The 19,896-nt window shown below is 45.4% G+C and overlaps 1 protein-coding gene across 1 annotated transcript; it reads right to left on the reverse strand.

Moving 5' to 3' along the window:
* Nucleotides 1-216: 216 nt before the first annotated feature.
* Nucleotides 217-13,798, reverse strand: LOC133920545 (PLASMODESMATA CALLOSE-BINDING PROTEIN 3-like). The gene is made up of 3 exons (XM_062365156.1): nt 13,321-13,798; nt 2,138-2,171; nt 217-635 (listed from the first exon to the last, which is right to left on the reverse strand). Exons 1-3 carry the CDS (start codon nt 13,652-13,654, stop codon nt 422-424), a joined length of 582 nt encoding a protein of 193 aa, XP_062221140.1. The 5' UTR covers nt 13,655-13,798; the 3' UTR covers nt 217-421.
* Nucleotides 13,799-19,896: the final 6,098 nt, after the last annotated feature.

Consider the following 19,896-nt stretch of genomic DNA (forward strand, 5'->3'; position numbering starts at 1 on the left):
ATCCATACGAATTTCATTCGGAACAGTATGCAGGGTACATTACCTCTTGTTCCGTAGTTTCGAAAAGTTCATATCGTTCCAAAGAAATAGAGACCAAGAGCCACCCAATTAACACAACTCGTGTCCCTTTCGTAATCCTATGAGCTTGAGAACAGAAAACCATTCCATCAATGGATTGATATAACCTAAAGAAGAAAGAAAAAACAGAATCGGAACCCCAAGAAAAAAGTAAGCAGAATGAACTAAATCCAACTGACCGGCACTCTAGCCTTTCACTTGAACGGCAGGTTACAAACCTCGCTACCACCAACCAACCAATTCCCTGAAACAAAACTGTGGTGGTTTCTTTCATTATGATGCAAGTGCAACTATGCAACAATGCTCTATAGATCTATAGCCTACTAACTAGATCGTCCATGTATCACCACCACTGCAACAACAAGTGCATGAAACAGAACAGAGCAAGAGATGGGAAAGATGCGGCAGCCGGAGCTTCGGCATCGGACTCGGGGCCGAAGTCAGGTGGGCTCAGGCCTCCAGAGCTGCCTGTGCTATCGGTGCCCGGTGGCGATAGAGATGTGGGAGTGCTCGGCGTGGTGGATGTTGAACCTGCTGATCCTGACTGCCCGGCAGTGCTGCAAACAAGAATCACCATGATCAATATGATTCTGTTTCAGCAGTGAGGGTACAATTTCTGGTATATAAAAGCAGAATAAACTGTAAAAGCTACGCGAAGTATTTAAATGGGATCTCGTTTTAAGAAAAATGAAACATGGAGCTAAGTAAGTTGTATTCACTTGTTAATCAAATCCTGATTAAAAGGTTCCAAACTACTACGAGAATAAACAGCAGTACTTTCCCATTTGTGCATCCATGCTACCGAATTAGCTGTTAGACTAATGTCTGACTCATGGACTCAATTGACATAAATATAAGATCATCTCTAGCAGTTATCTTAAATTTTCATCCTTAAAAACACTATTATAGCATACTTTATTTTTTCATCTTCAACAGCTACCCTATTTCCTATCTTCTGCCCCTCTTTCTCTCTCTGGGCCCGTCTATCAGCCTCTGTGAACAGTGTATGCAACAGTACTGCTACAGTACCCGACGCGTTTTTCTGCCTCCGGTCCCACTGTCAGTTCCTGCGAGCAGCTACCTTAAATTTTCATCTCAAAAATACTATTACAGCATCCCTTATTTTTTCATCTTTAACAGCTACCCTATTTCCTATCTTCTACTCCTCTTTTTCTCTCTCTAGACCCGTCTGTCAGCCTCTTTGAACAGTGTATACTACAGTACTGCTACAGTACCAGACGCGTTTTTCTGCCTCTGGTCCCACTGTCAGTTCCTGCGAGCAGTGTTGCGGAGTATTGTAGCACTGGATACTGATTTTGCTGGAGTTGGCCTAACAATGAAAACCTGACGCATATCCTGTAGTCTCAATTTTCTTCTTTCTTATCCTCTTTTCCACAAAAGACCTCTTATTCACATCCAGCAAATCATATTTTTCTCGTGATCATACACAAGACAAGACGCACAGGACAATGAACTCTGGTTGAACAAAAATCCTGACAAATCAGAGTGCTTAGTATCCTACTAAATTCTATATCCATATGTATTGCAATATGTTTGAAGTTCGAATAAAAAAGGTTTCCTGTAAAGATGCGCAATAGTGTTGCCACTATTTATTGCAAGTTACGTAGTGAGATGAAATATATAATTTGGTACATATTGAAGACATAATTTATTCCTCCAACAACTTATTTCATTTCTTCCTAGCGAAATGCACATGCTGGAGTTTTATTCATTACTAGATGTAGTGTTATTCTAGACAATGAACCTAGTCCTTAAAATTAAGTGAACACTTCCAACTATGGTACAAGTTGAAGAATTGGTTGGTTAAAAATATGAATATTCCGAAAGCTTAGAAGGTACCTTTTGCAAATCAGTGGTGCAAGTACTTATCATTTTCTAATTTATCTGCTAAAGGTCAATGTTATTTGGAAATATTGGATTTATACAAGATAGAAAAAGTCATGGAATAAATCAATGAAGTTGTAATTAGAACTTCCACATTGCTTGCATCATTTCTTCACTTCATCAAATGGAGGTACGTAAAATATAATGCATGTACCTCGGCGATGAAGGGTAGGTGCATGATCCATAACCTGAAATGTAAAAAAAGAAAAGAATAAATATAAATAAGTAGATACCCTACATACTTCAATTTCTGAAGAAGTAATTCCAGAAAGCAGTGTTCAAAAGAAAAGAAAAGAAAAGAAAAAAGACAAAAAGGGTTCTACTAGATGCAGGCATGCACATAATGGTGAACTTCATACAACCCATATTCAAAATATCAGTATAAACTTTAATCGTACAAGGTACAGAAGAGAAAAAAATAAGCAAGTCAAGATATGCCAATATTAGAAGAATGGGCATGTGAAGGCATAGAATCATATTGCACAATTGTTTGATGGACTGTACTGCTAGAGTCTTGGACACCATATATATATACATGTATATATATGTATACCTTGCACAATTGTTTGAAGCCTTTTCTGTAGTCCCAAGTGTACATACTGCCCTTTTAATAGGTGTTCAGAAAGAAGTATATACATATCAAAAAGTAGTATATATATCTCAGAAAGTATATATATATATATATATATATATTAATTACAAGATGACTTACTATTAGAGATACAATAGAACATGTTAGGATTTGTATATCTAATAGTCTTGTTGTACAAACACATGTACTCTAACAACCAAGTACATGTACAAACACTTGAAAACTGCTGTTCAGTCCATCAGAACTCCATCTTATTTTTTTACACTGTCAATTGCAAGTACACTGACAATATCTAACAACGGTACATGGCACTTCATGCTTAATGAACTCTTTCTATGAAGATATATATTGTGCAAACTCATTCTTATGTCGGATCATGATGTCCTGACTCATCTATGGTCATATCCCCTTTTGCATGTTGTTTTTAGGTTTGCACACAACGAATTTACATTCATTGGGATGACTGTCCTGTGAAAAGATCTCTTCAAATTCTCTAGCAAGTGATTCCTTATCTGATTTCTCTACTCTCACCAGATCAACCAGACCTAACGATCCTTGCACATAACTATGAATGCCAAACTGAGAAAAAAAGCATATGACCCAAGATACAATTGTATCATTCTAAGTGTGTACCACATAGGGGTGGGCCTATTAAGGGTCATGGGTGTACTTATGTACACCCAAAATTTTGGACGAATAATTTTATATATAGTCGACCCATGTCTCCTCGCAGTCGGTCCAAGCTCCAACAGTCGGCCCCAGCGGCCCATCTAACAGTAAAGTCCACGATGCCCAACTCCACTCTCCAAGCTCCACCACTCGTCTGCCTACTGCAGGAAGGAGGCAAGACTCAAGATGGAGCGCGGCAGCATATCCGACGCGCCTGCCGGTGCGTGCGAGGCCGAGGCGGGGCTTGGCGATGCGTCAGGCGCGAGGGCCTCGGCGGTGAGTCATCTTGAACGTCTTCCGCAAACAAGGTGCGGCGAGAGCCTCCTCTAGAGAGGAGGCTCTAGCTTAGAGAAGACATCGAGAGGCAGGATAACACCAAATGTATTGAACGTAAAAAGATATCCTCCTCTTTAGCCTGATAGCCATGTCTGGGTATAGTGCTATCTGAGCCGTGACATACAAGTTGTTACTATGTAACAAAGACTTAGCACTGGTCGGGTTATATAGCCCAAACCTAGGTAAAATACTTTTAACCCTGCCCAGAAGATACTATCTACAGTAGAGTAAGGACATCAACTGCCGGTAGACTTGGTTGGTCGCCGAATGCGGCGCCGACCCTATCCGGTGTGTCAGACTGGCTGCTAAGGTGACCGGCATTTAATACCGGTTGCTTTGTAGCAGGCGAACGACGATCGACAGACTCCCTTTGGCTGATCTTCATGGGGACTTGATGACTCCCCTTCCTCCCACACTTCGAGGATAGGCAGGCTCCAGTGTCTATAGACACCGGGTAACTCTGGAGCCTAAGAGCTCTGGACCTCGTAGGTCTGGATCCCATGGGCTAACGCCAGCGAAGGGCGTGGTACTGAGCTAGTTGTCAATTGTGGCACGACGCCATACTGTCACAGATGTCAAGGTATCCACCACTTGTACTGCAATCAACTACCGGTCACTTCGTGTTAGACCAATTGCAGTGAGTTTTCTCCTCTTGTTGAAATTCTCTGTAGAGGCCAATTGCTTCCCCCGTCCTGAGAAGCAGTGGCCTAAGGAGCCTCATGGTCTCTGGAAGCTTGAGTCTTGGCAGAGAGTCTGAAGCCCTAGGGTTTCGGAAGAGCGCCTAATAGTGACTCCCTAGTAATGCCTGTGGGCTGAGCATTTTCCCCAACAATACCCCTCATCTGCTAGTCCGAGGTTCGGAGGGGTGGACATATGTAGAAGGAACTAGCTCCAGCCCAGCCTCATGGTCAAGATATCATAAACAGCCTATTGCCATTGAAGGGCCTCCCTATGATGACCGCAAGCGATGGTGATGACATTTGATGGAGACGCTGTGATCCGGAGGAAGTTGTGTGATCCGGAACACAATGACGAGAGTAGGAGATATCGACTTGGTTTTATCTATAGCTCGATGGGGGTGATGCAGTCTGAAGCTCGACGGTGGTCGCTTGAGGTTGAGCCGATGTCTAAGCCAAGGGCCATAAGGGTTTGCTGGGATCTATGTGCACCGGAGCCTATGCTGAGGTCGGAGGTGTAAGAGCGTTGGAACCGAAGGACGCTAAGGTTTGAACAGAGGTAATGCGCTCTGGAGCCCGTGCTGAGGCCGGAGGCGCAGAAGCGTTGGAGCCGAAGGACGTCGAGGTCTGAACGGAGATAATGCGCTCCAGAGCCCATGCTGAGGCCGGAGGCGTAGAGGCGTTGGGGCCGAAAGTCGTTTGAAGCCCTACGGCGGTCAAAGCAAGCTCTTCAGCTTCTCTGATGACGAACCTTTTCGCCATTCAAGCCGTCATAATGGAGATTGTATGTAGAGGCAAGACATTCTTCCTGTTTTTTTGGCACAAGCGCTTAATGATGCGTAATAATGTCTGTGCGTCTGACAGGGTAATGTGTCAGTTATCTTGGGGTCTTGTATTGGTTGCCTTTGCATCCGCCAAAAGGGATTCAAATAATAAATACGAGGGGATGCGTATGCAAAAAAACTAGGGTGCTGCCACAGGGAGTTGCCGCTTGTGCGCGATTTTGATTGGGATGTGGCCACGACCTCTTAGGATAATAATTGGGAAGGTTGCGAGATGGTACCCGCGGCTCCATTTCCTTCCCGATGTGTGCGCAAACAATTGGCTTAGCTATAAAAGCTGGGGTCTACCCAGTTGATCCTTCATTGTTGTGTAAGGGAGCGACTCTTCTTCGGCTTGATCATGGCATCCTCCTCCTCATCGTCAGAGATGTCAATGATTTTGACTGGCTTAACTGGGACAGGGTCACCTCTGGTGTCGGCACCGGTTTCGCCTACCGTGGTGCCTCCAGGGGCGAGCGGTCCCGTGGGGATATTTGCAAGGTTAGAGCTGGCCATCATTGTGCTTCCATCCTTGCAGAGAGAGCCCCCTCCCCCTCGCCACTCCGTCTCGATCTCCAGTCCAATTGGTCGCTTTAGTCGAGATTATCGATATCTCTGACGATGAAGAGGAGGTTGACTGGGATCTTTTAGAGAAGGAGATCGATGAGGAAGAGAAGACGGAAGCGAAGAAGGAGGCAGGCCAGGCAAAGAAGAAGGCTAAGGAGGAGGGAGAGAAGGCCGTGAAGACCTCTTCGCCCTCGTCCTCTGATAGCGCGGGGGCTGACTACTGCATCAGTTTCCACAGTGGTAGGCTGCAGATGAAGCGCATACGCTACCTCATGCGCTGCTATTAGGGCTTATAGTTTCCTTCCCCATCCTTTGTCAATGCTTTTGGTCCTGAATAGTCCAGATACCAGGAATTCGAGAAGACATGTAAGCAACTTTTTGGCTATGAAATTTATTAATATAACTAAGTTCTTAGGTTCGCTTAGTGTTGTTTCTTTTTGTATGTGCACCTAAGCTCCAGTGCCTTACCTTCCCCGGCCCCATCACACGCAGCGGTTGTTGGCGGTCGGAGAGTGCGCTGTGTTTTATAGGCGATTGGAGCAACAAAGTCTTACATAGGTTTCGGCCTCAACACAACCATGGTAGGTATCATCGACATGCAAAGGGTTTGGACCTCGACGCCTTTTTCGGGGGATAGTGACCTCGGCATCCATGGCGGAGGAGGTGTCGCCGATAGTGGGGCCATGAGACGACTTATTTGATGGGGGTGATGTAGTTTTGGAGCCTAGTGGCGGTGAATGGAGGAGAAGACTATTAAGGCCGAGGGAGGTAGTTCGCGACACCCTTAGCTCTGGCCGCTGCTAGGCTTCAGCATGATACGAACATTCTTCTATCCGATGTTGATACTAACTCCTCTCCAAATTTGTTCCAGATTTTCGACTCAAAGCAATCTATCCGGAGCCCAGTGGCGAGACCCTGGAGGCCTGTGACCATTCGGAACCCAACGACGGTCGTCGGAGGTGAAGTCGATGGCTAGGCCGAGGAAGGGGGTCATTCGGAGCCCAGCAACGGTCACCGCAGGTGAAGCCGACGGCTAGGCCGAGGGAGGTAATCCGCGATCCCCTCTGCCCTTAGTCATGGCGAGGTTTCGGAGACAGGGCCATCCGGAGCCCAGCGACAGTCACTGGAAGTGAAGCCGATGGCTAGACCGAGGGGGGTAGTCCGCGACCCCTTTGGCCCTTAGCTATGGTAAGGCTCCGGAGGCAGGGCCATCCGAAGCTCAGCGACAATTGCCGAAGGTGAAGCCAATAGCTAGGCCGAGGGAGGCAGTCTGTGACCCCCTCGGCCCTTAGCTGTGGTGAGGTTTTAGAGGCAGGGCCATCTGAAGCCCAGCGACAGTCGCTAGAGGTGAAGCCGATGGCTAGGCCGAGAGAGACTGTCCGCGATCCCCTTATCCCTTAGCCGTTGCGAGGCATCAGAGGGTTTCTTTGTACCTGTACGACATCGGGGCTTACGTCTACGACCTGTTGGAGGGTTTTCAGTACCTCTACGGTATCAGGGCTTTTGCCTACGATCTGCCGGAGGGTTTATAGTACCTCTACGGTATCGGGGCTTTCGCCTATAACCTGCCGGAGGGTTTTTAGTACCTCTACGGCATCAGGGCATCCACCTACGACTAGTCAAAGGATTTTCAGTACCTCTATGGCATCAGAGCTTTTGCCTACGACCTATCGAAGGGTTTCTAGTACCTGTACGGCATTGGGGCTTTTGCATATGACCTATCGGAGGGTTTCCAGTACATCTACGGTGTCGGAGCTTTGGCCTACGACCTGTCAGAGGGTTTCTTTGTACCTCTACGGTATCAGAGCTTTCGCCTACGACCTATCGGAGGGTTTCTTTGTACTACTACGGCATGGGGCTTTCGCCTACGACCTATCGGAGGGTTTCTTTGTACCTCTATGGCATGGGGCTTTTGTCTACGACTTGCTGGAGGGTTTTCAGTACCTCTACGGCATCGTGGCTTTGGCCTACGACCTACCGAAGGGTTTTCGGTACCTCTACGGCATCGGGGCTTTGGTCTACGACCGACCAGAGGGTTCCAGTACCTCTACGGCATCAGGGCTTTGGTCTACGACTTGCTAGAGGGGTTTCAGTACCTCTACGACATCGGGACTTTCACCTATGACCTGCCAGAGGGTTTTCAATACCTCTACGGCATTAGGGCTTTCGCCTACGACATGCCAGAGGGTTTTTTGAGGTTTTAAAGCATCTCTGCTCGCGGGGGTGTTTTGAGATGTTTTCGCCACCGAGGCTAAGCCATTGGTGGAGAGGTCTTTCAAGATCTTTCGCCCACCAAGGCTAAGTCATTGTTGGGGAGGTTTTTTGAGATATCTTCATCATCGAGGCTAAGCCATTGATGGGGAAGTTTTTCAAGATGTCTTTGCCACCGAGTCTAACCCAGGGATGGGAAGGTTTTTTATAAGACATCTTCACCACCAAGGTTGTGCCATCGGTGGAGAGGTTTGGGAGGTTTTTAAAGATCTCTCTGCTACCGAGGCTGAGCCGTTGTAGAGATCTAGATGGAGCGGGGCAGAGGCGAGTTTTGCCTCCACCCGTCCCTACCCGCATGTCCCCTGCCCCACCCTGACCCAAGATCGGGTGAAATGTTTTCTTGCCCCGTCCCACCCCATGGAGCCCCGACTTTGACCCAACCCGCCCTGCCCCGCCCCACTCCGATTAAAATTGTTAAAAGCTCTAGATCAAGTTTAATTAAGAGATAATAGCTAACACAATATACAGATCAATAAAAAAAAACTACATCTAAGATTCATGAGACCTAACATAACATGACAATAGTTACATACATACATTAGTTTACTAAAAGTTTCATTATAAAAGGATAATAAACTTCTTAATAAACCAGCTAAACGCGCATGTAACATATACTTTGGGGCGGGGCAAAACTTGCCCCGCCCCGACCAGTGCCTCGCCCTGTCTTGCCCCATCCTGACCGGTGCCCCGCCCTGTCTTGTCCCAACCGGGGCAAGGCAGATGGAGACCCGGTGGGTCGGGTGGGGGCTTAGACCTCTAAGCCATTGGTGGGGAGGTTTTTCATAAGACACCTCGATCACCGAGGTTTGTGCCATCGGTGGGGAGGTTTTTTGTAAGACATCTCTATCACCGATGTTTGTGCCATCGGTGGGGATGTTTTTGTAAGGCATCTCTACCATCGAGGTTGTGTCATTGGTGAGGTGGTTTTTAAAGATCTCTCTGCTACTGAGGCTGAGCTATTGGTGGGGAGGTTTTTTAAGATGTCTCCATCACCAAGGCTATGCCATAGGTGGGGAGGTTTTTTTTGTAAGATATCACCACCAAGGTTTGTGTCATCGGTGGGGAGGTTTTTTAAGGCATCTCCACCACCGAGGTTGTGCCATCGGTGGGGAGGTTTTTAAAGATCTCTCTGCCACCGAGGCTGAACCATCGGTGGGGAGGTTTTTAAAGATCTCTCTGCTACCGAGGCTGAACCATCGGTGGGGAGATTTTTAATGATGTCTCCGCCACCAAGGCTGTGCCATAGGTGGGGAAGTTTTTTTGTAAGACATCTCCACCACCGAGGTTTGCACCATCGGTGGGGAGGTTTTTGTAAGGCATCTCCACTACCACCGAGGTTGTGCCATAGGTGGGGAGGTTTTTTGTAAGACATCTCCACCACTGAGATTTGTGCCAGCGGTGGGGAGGTTTTTGTAAGGCACTTCCACCACCGAGGTTGTGCCATAAGTGGGGAGGTTTCTGTAAGGTATCCGTGCACTATTTGAGTAAATGTGTGACTTAAGTTTTGACTATAGATATAACTTAGGTTTTACTACCTACTGTTGAATAGGGATATAACTTAAGTCGTATGTTATATTATTGCTACCTAGTCATCATCTGTTGTTGGAACTTCCAACAGCTAGACTAGCTACTTTTAATGTATGCTGACCCTACTTAAAAAACAACCAGCTAGGCAAGCTACTGCTAAGTGGTCATAGACGGGCGTACCTTTGCCAAAATAGGGTCTCCATAGTAAGGTCGAAGGTCGAAAAAACTTCGCGGCCTAAAGGCAGTCGAAGGATCGGCTCCTCTGGCCTGGTTTGTCTGCTGAAGTGTCTCAGCTACGTGGGCATCTGGAGCATCTGGAGCCAAGTTGGGGGCCCCAACCGCTCCAGAGGCTCAGGCGGGACCCCCCATATCGGAGGCCTTCCTCGTTCCATGATGGTCATTGTTGTTTGTACGACTTAATCCTCGTCGCTGGGATACTGCACCGTTGGTGGCAGAGTCTGAGGTAGCCTAACGGTCCGAAGGGGCTTGGCAAGGCCCTGCCACCCACCTGGCGTCCCGTTGTAGGCTTATGGCCCCTAGGTCGCCTGTCGCCGGCCTTTTTCCTTGCCGGGCGCCCTGTCTACTTTCCGAGGTAACCCTCCTGAAAGGTTATGAGGGTTCAGCAGCTATTTTTATTGCGGCCACGTCCGGCCCCGTGCATGATGCATTGGTACCCTTCAGGTGCTATCGGAGCCGATGGTTGGTGGTGAGAGCGCCGACGAAGTCTGCACTCATCGGAGTCTGTAGTCTCCCCGAAACCCCCCTCCGCTAGGGGAGGCTGAGGGAGCTGCCAGGCAACCAGACATTCGGAGGACGCTAGCTCGACGAAGATGCTTTGGACGTCGTCACATGAGGCGTCTAGGGGCTGGGCCCAAGCATGCGTGCCCCTGGGCTCAAGCGTCCAAAACCATTGGGAGGCAGGTTGTTTGGCTGCGGCCTCGGTTGTAACCTTCCGAGGTGTGATGAGGTTCTTGTCGTGCCATTGTTGTAAGGCCTCCACGTCGGCTTGGGCCTCCATGTCGACTCAAGTTGTTGGGTCGGCGGCGGACGGCGGGCGTCATTCCACATAGTTGCAGAGCTGGCGGGTACACATAATGTGCCTGGTTGCGGCTGCCATGTATGCTTGTGTATGGGTCTGGCAATGGGACGACTACTTGGGCTAGCGTCTTGGTGGTCTTTTGGTGGTGTCCTACCTCTCTAGTACTTCTGTGTTATCTCCCCATGGACGGCATGTTGTTGGCGAAAGACGAAACATCTTTCGCAAACAAGGTGCGACGCGAGCCTCCTCTAGAGAGGAGACTCAAGCTTGGAGAAGACGTCGAGAGGTAGGATAACACCAAATGTATTGATCGTAAAAAGATGTCCTCCTCTTTGGCCTGATAGCCATGGCCGGGTATTTATAGTGCTATCTGAGGCGTGGCATACAAATTGTTACTATGTAACAAGGAATTAGGACCGACCATGTTACATGGACTAGGTCTAGGTAAAATACTTTTAACCCTGCCTAGAAGATGTTATCTACTATGGTAGGGTAAGAGCATCAAGTGGCGATAGACTTGGTCGGTCACCGAATGTGGCGCCGACCCTATCCTGTGTGTCAAACTGGCTGCCGAAGTGATCGGCATTTAATGCCGGTTACTTCGTAGCAGGTGAACAACAATCGGCGGACTCCCTTTAGTTGATCTTCATGGGGATTTGATGACTCCCCTTCCTTCCACGCTTCGAGGGCAGGCAGGCTCCGGGATCCACAGGCTCCGGGGTAACTCCGGAGCCTAAGAGCTCTAGGGGCCTCGTAGGTCTGGGGCCCACGAGCTAATGCCAGCGAAGGGCATGGTACTAAGCTGGTTGTCAATTGTGGCACGACACCGTATTGTCAAAGATGTCAGGGTGTCCACCACTTGTACTGCAATCAACTACCAATCACTTCATGCCAGACCAATTGCTGTGAGTGTCCTCTTATTGAGATTCTCTGCGGAGGCCAACAACTCCCCATCTTGAGAGACAGTGGCCTAAGGAGCCTCATAGTGTCTGGAAGCTTGAGTCTTGATAGAGAGTCCGAAGCTCTAGGGCTTCAGAAGAGCGCTTGATAGTAATGCCCGTGGGCTAAGGCATTTTCCCCAACATTAATTTCGTCTAATTGGTTCTTGCAAGTTGCGTTCGTTTAATTGGTTAAGGGTTTTGCTCTGCAGTTCCGATTGGTACTTGGCAGTAGTTTGGGAATTTGTTTCGTTTGTGTATGTATTGATGCACTAAATGTTTGGTTTAGTTGAACTCACCATCATTTGAATTGGTGTTCATGAACCGTGTTGCTAACTAAATTGAGTTTGTGCTCGCTTTTTAATTTATGGTTAGAATAGGCCTTAGTGTTAATCTGGGACAATATTAATGTCCCTAAACAAATTGATGCTTGACAGTCGTGAATTGATTGTAATTTTTTGTCTTCATGATCCAAAGGTTGAATGCAACTTATGGTTAGTGGCAACAAATGTCCAGTAAAATGCTGAGGTATTATGGTATGAGTTAAAGTGGAAAACACACTGAAAAGTCTGAATAATTTCTCTTTATTTCAGTCGAAAACACAGCTACAGAGTGAGAGCACATATGGTTGCATGATGCCTTTTGCTTCCCATCTTTTGAACATCTCAAAGCTCTAATTGAAAAATCAGTTGGAATACTCTAATTTAGAAGAAGAGTTTACAGTAGTTTGTTATTACTAGAATATAGCAATTCAAGTTTATTTGTATTGATTTATTTAAGAATGTGCATACAGTCGGTACTGAATGCTATGCAAATTGTGATTTGTGTAGAACTCAAAATGAAGAGAAAGACTATTGATTTGAAAACTCTGTGTAGTAAAGCTGCAAAGACAAAGAAAAATTTATCTGAAAATGAAGAACCATAAAGTTGTATTGTAATTTCATATTTTTGTAGTTCCTTCATATTACCTTAGATGTTGTTATTATTATAAATATTTTTTTACTTTAGATCTTACCGTTGTTTAATATTTATAATTGTAAAAAAAATTAGCTATATAAAATATAGTATGTACACCCAAGTTTAAAGTCTATAACCGCCACTGGTACAGAAGTGTCATTTGCTTACACAGTTGTGTTATGCATTGTGCCAACCCATTCATGATCTCAGCATCGGATTGTTTCACAATGATGCTCTGTAGTTTGAACGATAGGCTGAATGATTAAAAAGCCTAGGAGGCTAGCATCGAATAATAACTTCTAAGCCCATGTCATACGGACTAATCAAACAACTCTTAACCAAAGCAAGGTTTTTGTATATGAAAGTTAGTAATATAAATGAAAATAGCCATTTATCTACAAGAAATTGAAGGAATAAACCCTGCAGTGTTTATAATATTTGATCATTCAGGGGCATGGATCCTCAGGCATCAGGTGAAACCCCAAATACCTCTTATGGTAATATGGAACAAAACAAATCGATGTTTAGCATCAGGTTGAGCATCGTTAGGTTCACAGCAATGCTGAGGACAGTAAAAAACTGTGGAATTTGTCAGGAGCACCGACACACCATGGATTGAAGTTGATAGTATTCTCATATGCATCTATTAGTTTGTCTCCTATTACTAATTACCAGCATAAAATTATAAGTAAGAGAAAACCAGGATTAACCAAATGAAGGCGAAGTTATGATAGTACAAACAGAGAAACGAACCAAAGGTTCCAAAAGCAAAGCAACTAGTTCAGCAGAGTGCAGTAGCGCAAAGCAAAAGGGGCACAGTACTCGACGACCAACCCAAGAAAAAGAAAGCAAAAGCAAACGAGACGGATGGATGGATGGATACATAGCACAGGTCCAGAGCAACGAGAAGCTCGCAACAATGAAGAAGGAAGTGTGTACTGACTGGGGTCGGTGAGCGTGATGGTGGCAGTGCCGGCGAAGTCGCAGGCCCCTGGCGCGGCGCGCGAGCGCTGGAAGACGGAGTTGAACGCGTAGGAGGCGTGCGCGGCGAGGGTGTTGGGGAGGTAGCAGAGCCCGCTGCCCGTGATGGGCGCGCAGTCGGCGCCCCCCGCAGGGCTGCACACGTAGTCCAGCGCCGCCTGCAGCGCCTTCTCCGACGCCCCGCTCCGCGCGATGCACCACGCCGCGCCCGCCGGCCGCGCCACGAGCACGAGAGCCGCCGCCGCAGCACACACCGCCACGGCGACGAGCCACCGCGCCGCGGGGAGGCGCCGCATGTGCTAGGGGTGGGCGGACTGACGTAGCAGAGGAGGGAGAGACAGGGAAGGGAATGTGGGAGCGAGGGGTGGGAATATGGGAAAGAGACGGGAGCGTGGGCAGCGGGAGAGAGGATCTCCTCCTCCCGCTCCTTCCTCGGACAAGGTGCTTTTTCTTTTTCCTTTTTCTTTTTTCGTGTGATGTTTTCCCTTTCTTGCTTGGATGAATGGGTTGGGATACTGTTGATGCTGATGCCATTTTTGAATGAAAGATTACCATTCTCAGGAAAATTAGGTGGTAGCATCTTCATCGCAGATATGGAAAGGTGAAAGGCCGTAGCAATCGCAAAGTAGTTTAACGTGAGGAATCGAAGAGTATTCTAATTAATTATTAAGTTGATTATTTTTTTAATTACAATTTTAACAATTAATTAAAATACAGTTTCGATAGTATCGATACGTGTTTTGTGTTAAAATCGGAACACATGTCTTTTTAACATAGATCATTATAATAAAACTTAAAAAAGAACGAGTAATTAATATTATATTATAAGTTCTTAAATATACACTAATTTAATATAGTTTACAGCAAAAAAAAACTAGAAGAAGACTAAAACTTGTTTAACTCCTAACCAACAAAAGAAACTACACAGCAGAAATAAAAAAACTAAAGACAATAAAAGATGGATAAAACTATATGCCATTAGGCTTCACCCTGAACATGTGACCTCCAAGACTAAGATGCACTACTCATTTCTACCACTCATATCGACGGGCGTGAAGTAGTGCAACTGAGTATAAAGGTACTAACAAAACTTAATTCATAATAGGCACTTATAAATATCCCAACTCTAAAGATTATATATTGGGATGTTAGCAAGAATACGACCACATGGTTAAGTAAATTTATATATGAAAGCAAATTTGATATAAACATGTATGAGTATCTATACTTGATCAAGGTGACAAACTAGCCTATAAACATCAACTGAACATAATGTAAAAGAAACTATAGTAGTAATATCTATAATAAACCATCTCAACCATACCAAACCACATTCGTAACTCTACGACTGCTGCAAATGGACAAAAGTATACTCATGATCAAGAGCGTGGTATTTCGAAATATTTTTTTACACCCTACAGGGGTACTCCTTTACCTACATGACTTGAGAACCGTACGGCTTGCATGACCACACAGATCCATACAAGGGGTACTCATATCAACCTTTTCTAATAAGCCCCGACCGTTTGATCATGTATCAATAGGTGCGGAGGTCATCCAAAACTACTGTCAAAGCAAACTAGATACCCTAATCGGCCACAGCTATAAAGGTAATCGACTTATCGTTCCTATATACGACATGTAGTAAGCACGAAAAGTACTAAAACCAACTGCAACTACGATCGGTGCTTAAATGATGCAAGCGGTCTACGGTGTACAGGTCCCTCTCCCGACCTATACAGGGGAACTCCACATCCGCGCGGGACAAACACCCCTAACACCACCCACATCTCGCCTCATCCACCCCACTCATCTAACCGACACCATCAACCTATTATTGTGATAATTATGCAAGTAATTAAAGCCTATGATTGTGAACGATGAAATATTTCACCGCTCGACTTCTATCGAGGACCTAAGCACTTGCTAAACATCACGAATAACATTTTAAGTTAGACAACATCATATTGAACTTAGGCTACAAGGATACAGATCAACAATTATTCAAGATAGAAGAATTAATGCATCAACATATGTTCTACCCATCATAAACCTAACACCGAATCGAACGTATGCATAACGTATATAAAACATATTTATCACATTAGACACATATGATCCAAATTTATGGGAGAAGTATGTTTAGATAATTGCCGTGCTTCTCAGGTGTTTGCCTTATGCTACCCGCGTAACACTCGCAAAACTCCGGCATACTGGCATCGCCTTCAACCATGGCGCGGCACGCTCCGATCCTTTATTCACTAAAGAAGAATGAGTGCAATGATGAGCACGAATAAAATACACAATGTATGCTGCAATATGTATAACAACAAGCTAAAGGTGTAAGACATACATAGGAATAATGAAACTTGCGATCTAAACAACACCAGAAAAGTAATAGGAGTCCAGAGACTTCGGGTTGAACTCGGAGTATCCGAGTTCCAGAACCTCCGGGTGAACCTCCGGATGAGGGCTTTTGGTTAGCCATTTTTAAAATAACCTGGAACCTCCGGGTGAGTCAAGATACTTCGGATTGGGCCGGACACTCCGGGCGAGGCTCTGAGTGGGGCTCTTAGCTATTTACTCGGATCATTCGGGTCGAGTCCGGATACTTCGGATTAGGCCGGACACTTCAGGTTGATCCGGACTATCCCGGTTTTAGTCGAGTTGAGTTTTAAAGTGTTTTCCCTGGTCGATTCAACTCGCATGCTAAATTTATTCCACCAAAATATAGATATACACTATACAAAGGGCTCTAGAATTGAATTGCACCCTAAATCACTATAGTTCCTGAGGACAATTCAATGGGGTTTCTTCAGGTTTACTCAGAGCATCTGGGTCAATCCGGATTATCCGGGATGTCTAGAGAGGCTACTTCAAGGGGAAATCTCGGCCGATTTGATTTGCGATCTTCTTCAAACCAAAGAAAAATATATTTGATAGAGTTTATAGAGTCTAGAACTTACTCACCAACCTAGCAACATGATTCCTAACTCAAAACTCATACAAATCCTCAATTTAGCTCCAAAGCTCAAGAACTCAAGAACTTTGCAACCAAAGCTTCAAATTCGGGATTCATCCAACCAAAACGTGTATCTGTGCCATGGGAACCTAGGAGACTCACCCAAGATGCTTTGCCGAGCTTAGAGACCGTCGGTTGAAGGAGGAAAAGCTCAAAAAGAGGAAGAATGCCGATGCTCCTTGTGCTTCAACCAAGAACACCAAAAGACATCCAAACCAGCTTGAATCCTTCAAGAAAATGAAAATGAATTGGATGGATGGGTAGCTCATGAGCTCGTTACTGTGTAAGTAGCACATTCATACCTCGATTCCTTCTCTTGAGGTGAGATTTTAGGGGAGAAGGGGAGAGGGGACTTGAGAGGGAGGGGGAGAGAGAGTTCCTTGCTCTTGTGGCCGGTGGGGAGCATGAGAGTGAGTGAGAGAGAGAGAATGGGGAGAGTGAGGGAGCAGATGAGGGAGTGAGGTGGTGGGGTCGGCCAAGTGGACCCATGTGTTAGAGAAAAGGACCTATTTTAACTGCAAATTCCATTATTTTCTCTCCCGAAATTCTTTCTCTCCCCGATTGACTTTAAACGAATTGCACTAGCGTTACAAAATAAATTGCCTCAAAACTAATCATGACACCAATGACACATAATTAGACTTAATCATGCAATTATGAATTTAGGACATGATACTTAATACAAAGCAAGGAGCCAAGGATTATAAATTAGGGCAAATCAAGCTCTCCGTAAAGCAGTGCAGTGCAACACGATGAAGATGACGAGGGTAAGAGGTTTAGGGTTAGGATTAGGATTTATGATGGGGTTAGTTTCTCTCACTCAGACATACAAGCCCGAAGGAAAGACAACCTAGTGGTGGCGGCGGCTTATGTATGGATGGGAGGGAAGGAGGTTGTAAGGGTAGAGAGGCCGCAATGGGGGTTACCGTCGGTGGAAGAGATGGTTATGATGCGACAATAGCATAAGCTAGGAGCGTAAGGGGCAGTGGACATGGGGAACGATGATAACAATAGTGTCCGGGAGAAAGCCAAATAAGGGAGGGGTGATGTGCAACACATAGCCATTTTTCTGTCATGAGTATATTGAACTAGTGTTTGGTGGCAAGAAAATTGACATAAGCCATTTGTTGGGGGAAAAATTAGCATAAGCAACACCGAAACATGCTAGTTGGAAGAATACCACCTGGAAAGGAAGTCTGCTTAGGTTCTCGCTAGCCAATTTGTAGATTGGGCTCCATACCCAAAGAGGTCATTTAGCCGGTCTTTGTCCCGAACAAATAAAAAGAAAAGAAAGCTCATAAACCTGGTCCGCACACGTCACAAACTAAGGTCATTTGGATGACTGGGATTTTAGTTCAAAATCTCAGCCCACCACATGATGGCATGAGGATTTAGCTCACTGAAATAGGTCAAAAGAAGAAGAAGAAGACAAGAGTCTATTTGGACAAGACACAAGACATCCCTCGAGTGTTAGAAACATGATGGAATACCCTCGAGACCAATCCACCCTGGTTTTAGGACACATTAGGGTCCACTGTGGCAAAGCAATGCCGAGTCATCCTCCTCATCTTCCTCCTCCTCTCCTTTGTCTCTCCCCCATCTTATTTCCATGGCTGTCGCAGCCATGAGGCCATATGCCTCTAAATCTGTCATTCCACACTTTTCCCGGTAGCCCTCTTCTCTCCCGTTCCAGAGGATGAGTGCTGAGATCAAGCTCGAGGAGCCTGAACGCAGGTACAATCGTGAAGGCTAAGCATTGGTTTAGGTGTGGTGGCTAAGGTCATGGACGATTATGTCTAAACTCAGGGGGAGAGGGGAGAGTTGCGAGGTTGTCACCGTCTTTTCTGGGATGCAAGTTATGTGTTGTTTGCACATTAGTTCATTTAGCTTCTTAACAAAGTACAAAAAATGAACCAACTATTAAGTGAAAGTACATTTTCGTTCCATTTAGTAGGTTTTGGGTCAACCCAGAAAATTGACATAAGCCATTTGTTGGGGAAAAAATTGGCATAAGCAACACCGAAACATGCTAGTTGGAAGAATACCACCAGGAAGGGAAGTCTGCTTAGGTTCTTGCTAGCCAATTTGTAGATTGGGCTGCATACCCAAAGAGGTCATTTAGCTGGTCTTTGTCCTCAACAAAGAAAAAGAAAAGAAAGCTCGTAAACTTGGTCCACACACGTCACAAACTAATGTCATTTGGATGGTCGGGATTGTAGTTTGAAATCTCAACCCACCACATGATGTCATGAGGATTTAGCTCACTGAAATAGGTCAAAAGAAGAAGAAGAAGAAGAAGACAAGAGTCTATTTGCACAATACACAAGACATCCCTCGAGTGTTAGAAACATGATGAAATACCCTCGAGACCAATCCCCCTGGTTTTAGGACACATTAGGGTCCACTGTGGCAAAGCAATGCCGAGTTAGCCTCCTCATCTTCTTCCTCCTCTCCTTTGTCTCTCCCCCCTCTTATTTCCAGGCTGTTGCAACCATGAGGCTATATGCCTCTAAATTTGCCATTCCACACTTTTCCTGGCAACCCTTTTCTCTCCTGTTCCAGAGGATGAGTGCTGAGATCAAGCTCAAGGAGCCTGAACGCGGGTACAACCGTGAAGGCTAAGCATTGGTGTAGCTATGGTGGCTAAGCTCATGGACGATTATGTCCAAACTCGGGGGGGAGGCGCGAGAGTTGCGAGGTTGTCGTCGTCTTTTCTGGGATGCAAGTTATGTGTTGTTTGGGTCACCACATTAGTTCATTTAGCTTCTTAACAAAGTACAACAAATGAACCAGCTATTAAGTGAAAGTGCATTTTTGTTACATTTAGTAGGTTTTGGGTCAACCCAGAAATATAAAACTTGAATCCCTAAATAAGAGCACGCGAGAAGCTTGGTGACAACTTGGTCATTGTGCTGTTGTAGTTCAAGGTACAAACCTATTTGATGTTATATGACTATATGATTGATGGAATGCAATCATTAAACTTAAATTATATACCTATGTACAAACGTAGCTATGGAATCTCATGTGCTCCAAACTTTATTATGGATGCCATGAAACATATCTATTTGCTAAATGTCATTACATGCATACACATATGTATTTTACTATATGTATTTGGGGGCAAATAATGGAAGGCTTATCGGAAGATGTATATTAGGGGCAAATAAATAGACGCTCCTATTGAGCTAGTTATTGTACTATTTTAACATCAAATTTTATTAATATAATCATCATCACTATTGATTATTGCCATTAACCTTAATGGTTTTCATACATAGTATCGTTTGAGCATGTATTGTAGAATCACCAGAAAAAGATGATGAAACAAGGTGCATCTGGACCACACTGGAAAAAAAGGAAAACATCCACGAGGACAAGGCCCATGTGGGGCCTAATCCGGGTGTTTCCGTGCAACCACTAGGTCTGGTGTGTGTGGTACTAGTATGAACAAGGGTTCCCGATCTTCCGAAAGGTTCTGGTAACTCTCGATTTGGTGGAAACGAGACACAAGTC

This window comes from Phragmites australis, chromosome 6 (assembly GCF_958298935.1).
Source record: "Phragmites australis chromosome 6, lpPhrAust1.1, whole genome shotgun sequence".
Classification (NCBI taxonomy): domain Eukaryota; kingdom Viridiplantae; phylum Streptophyta; class Magnoliopsida; order Poales; family Poaceae; genus Phragmites; species Phragmites australis.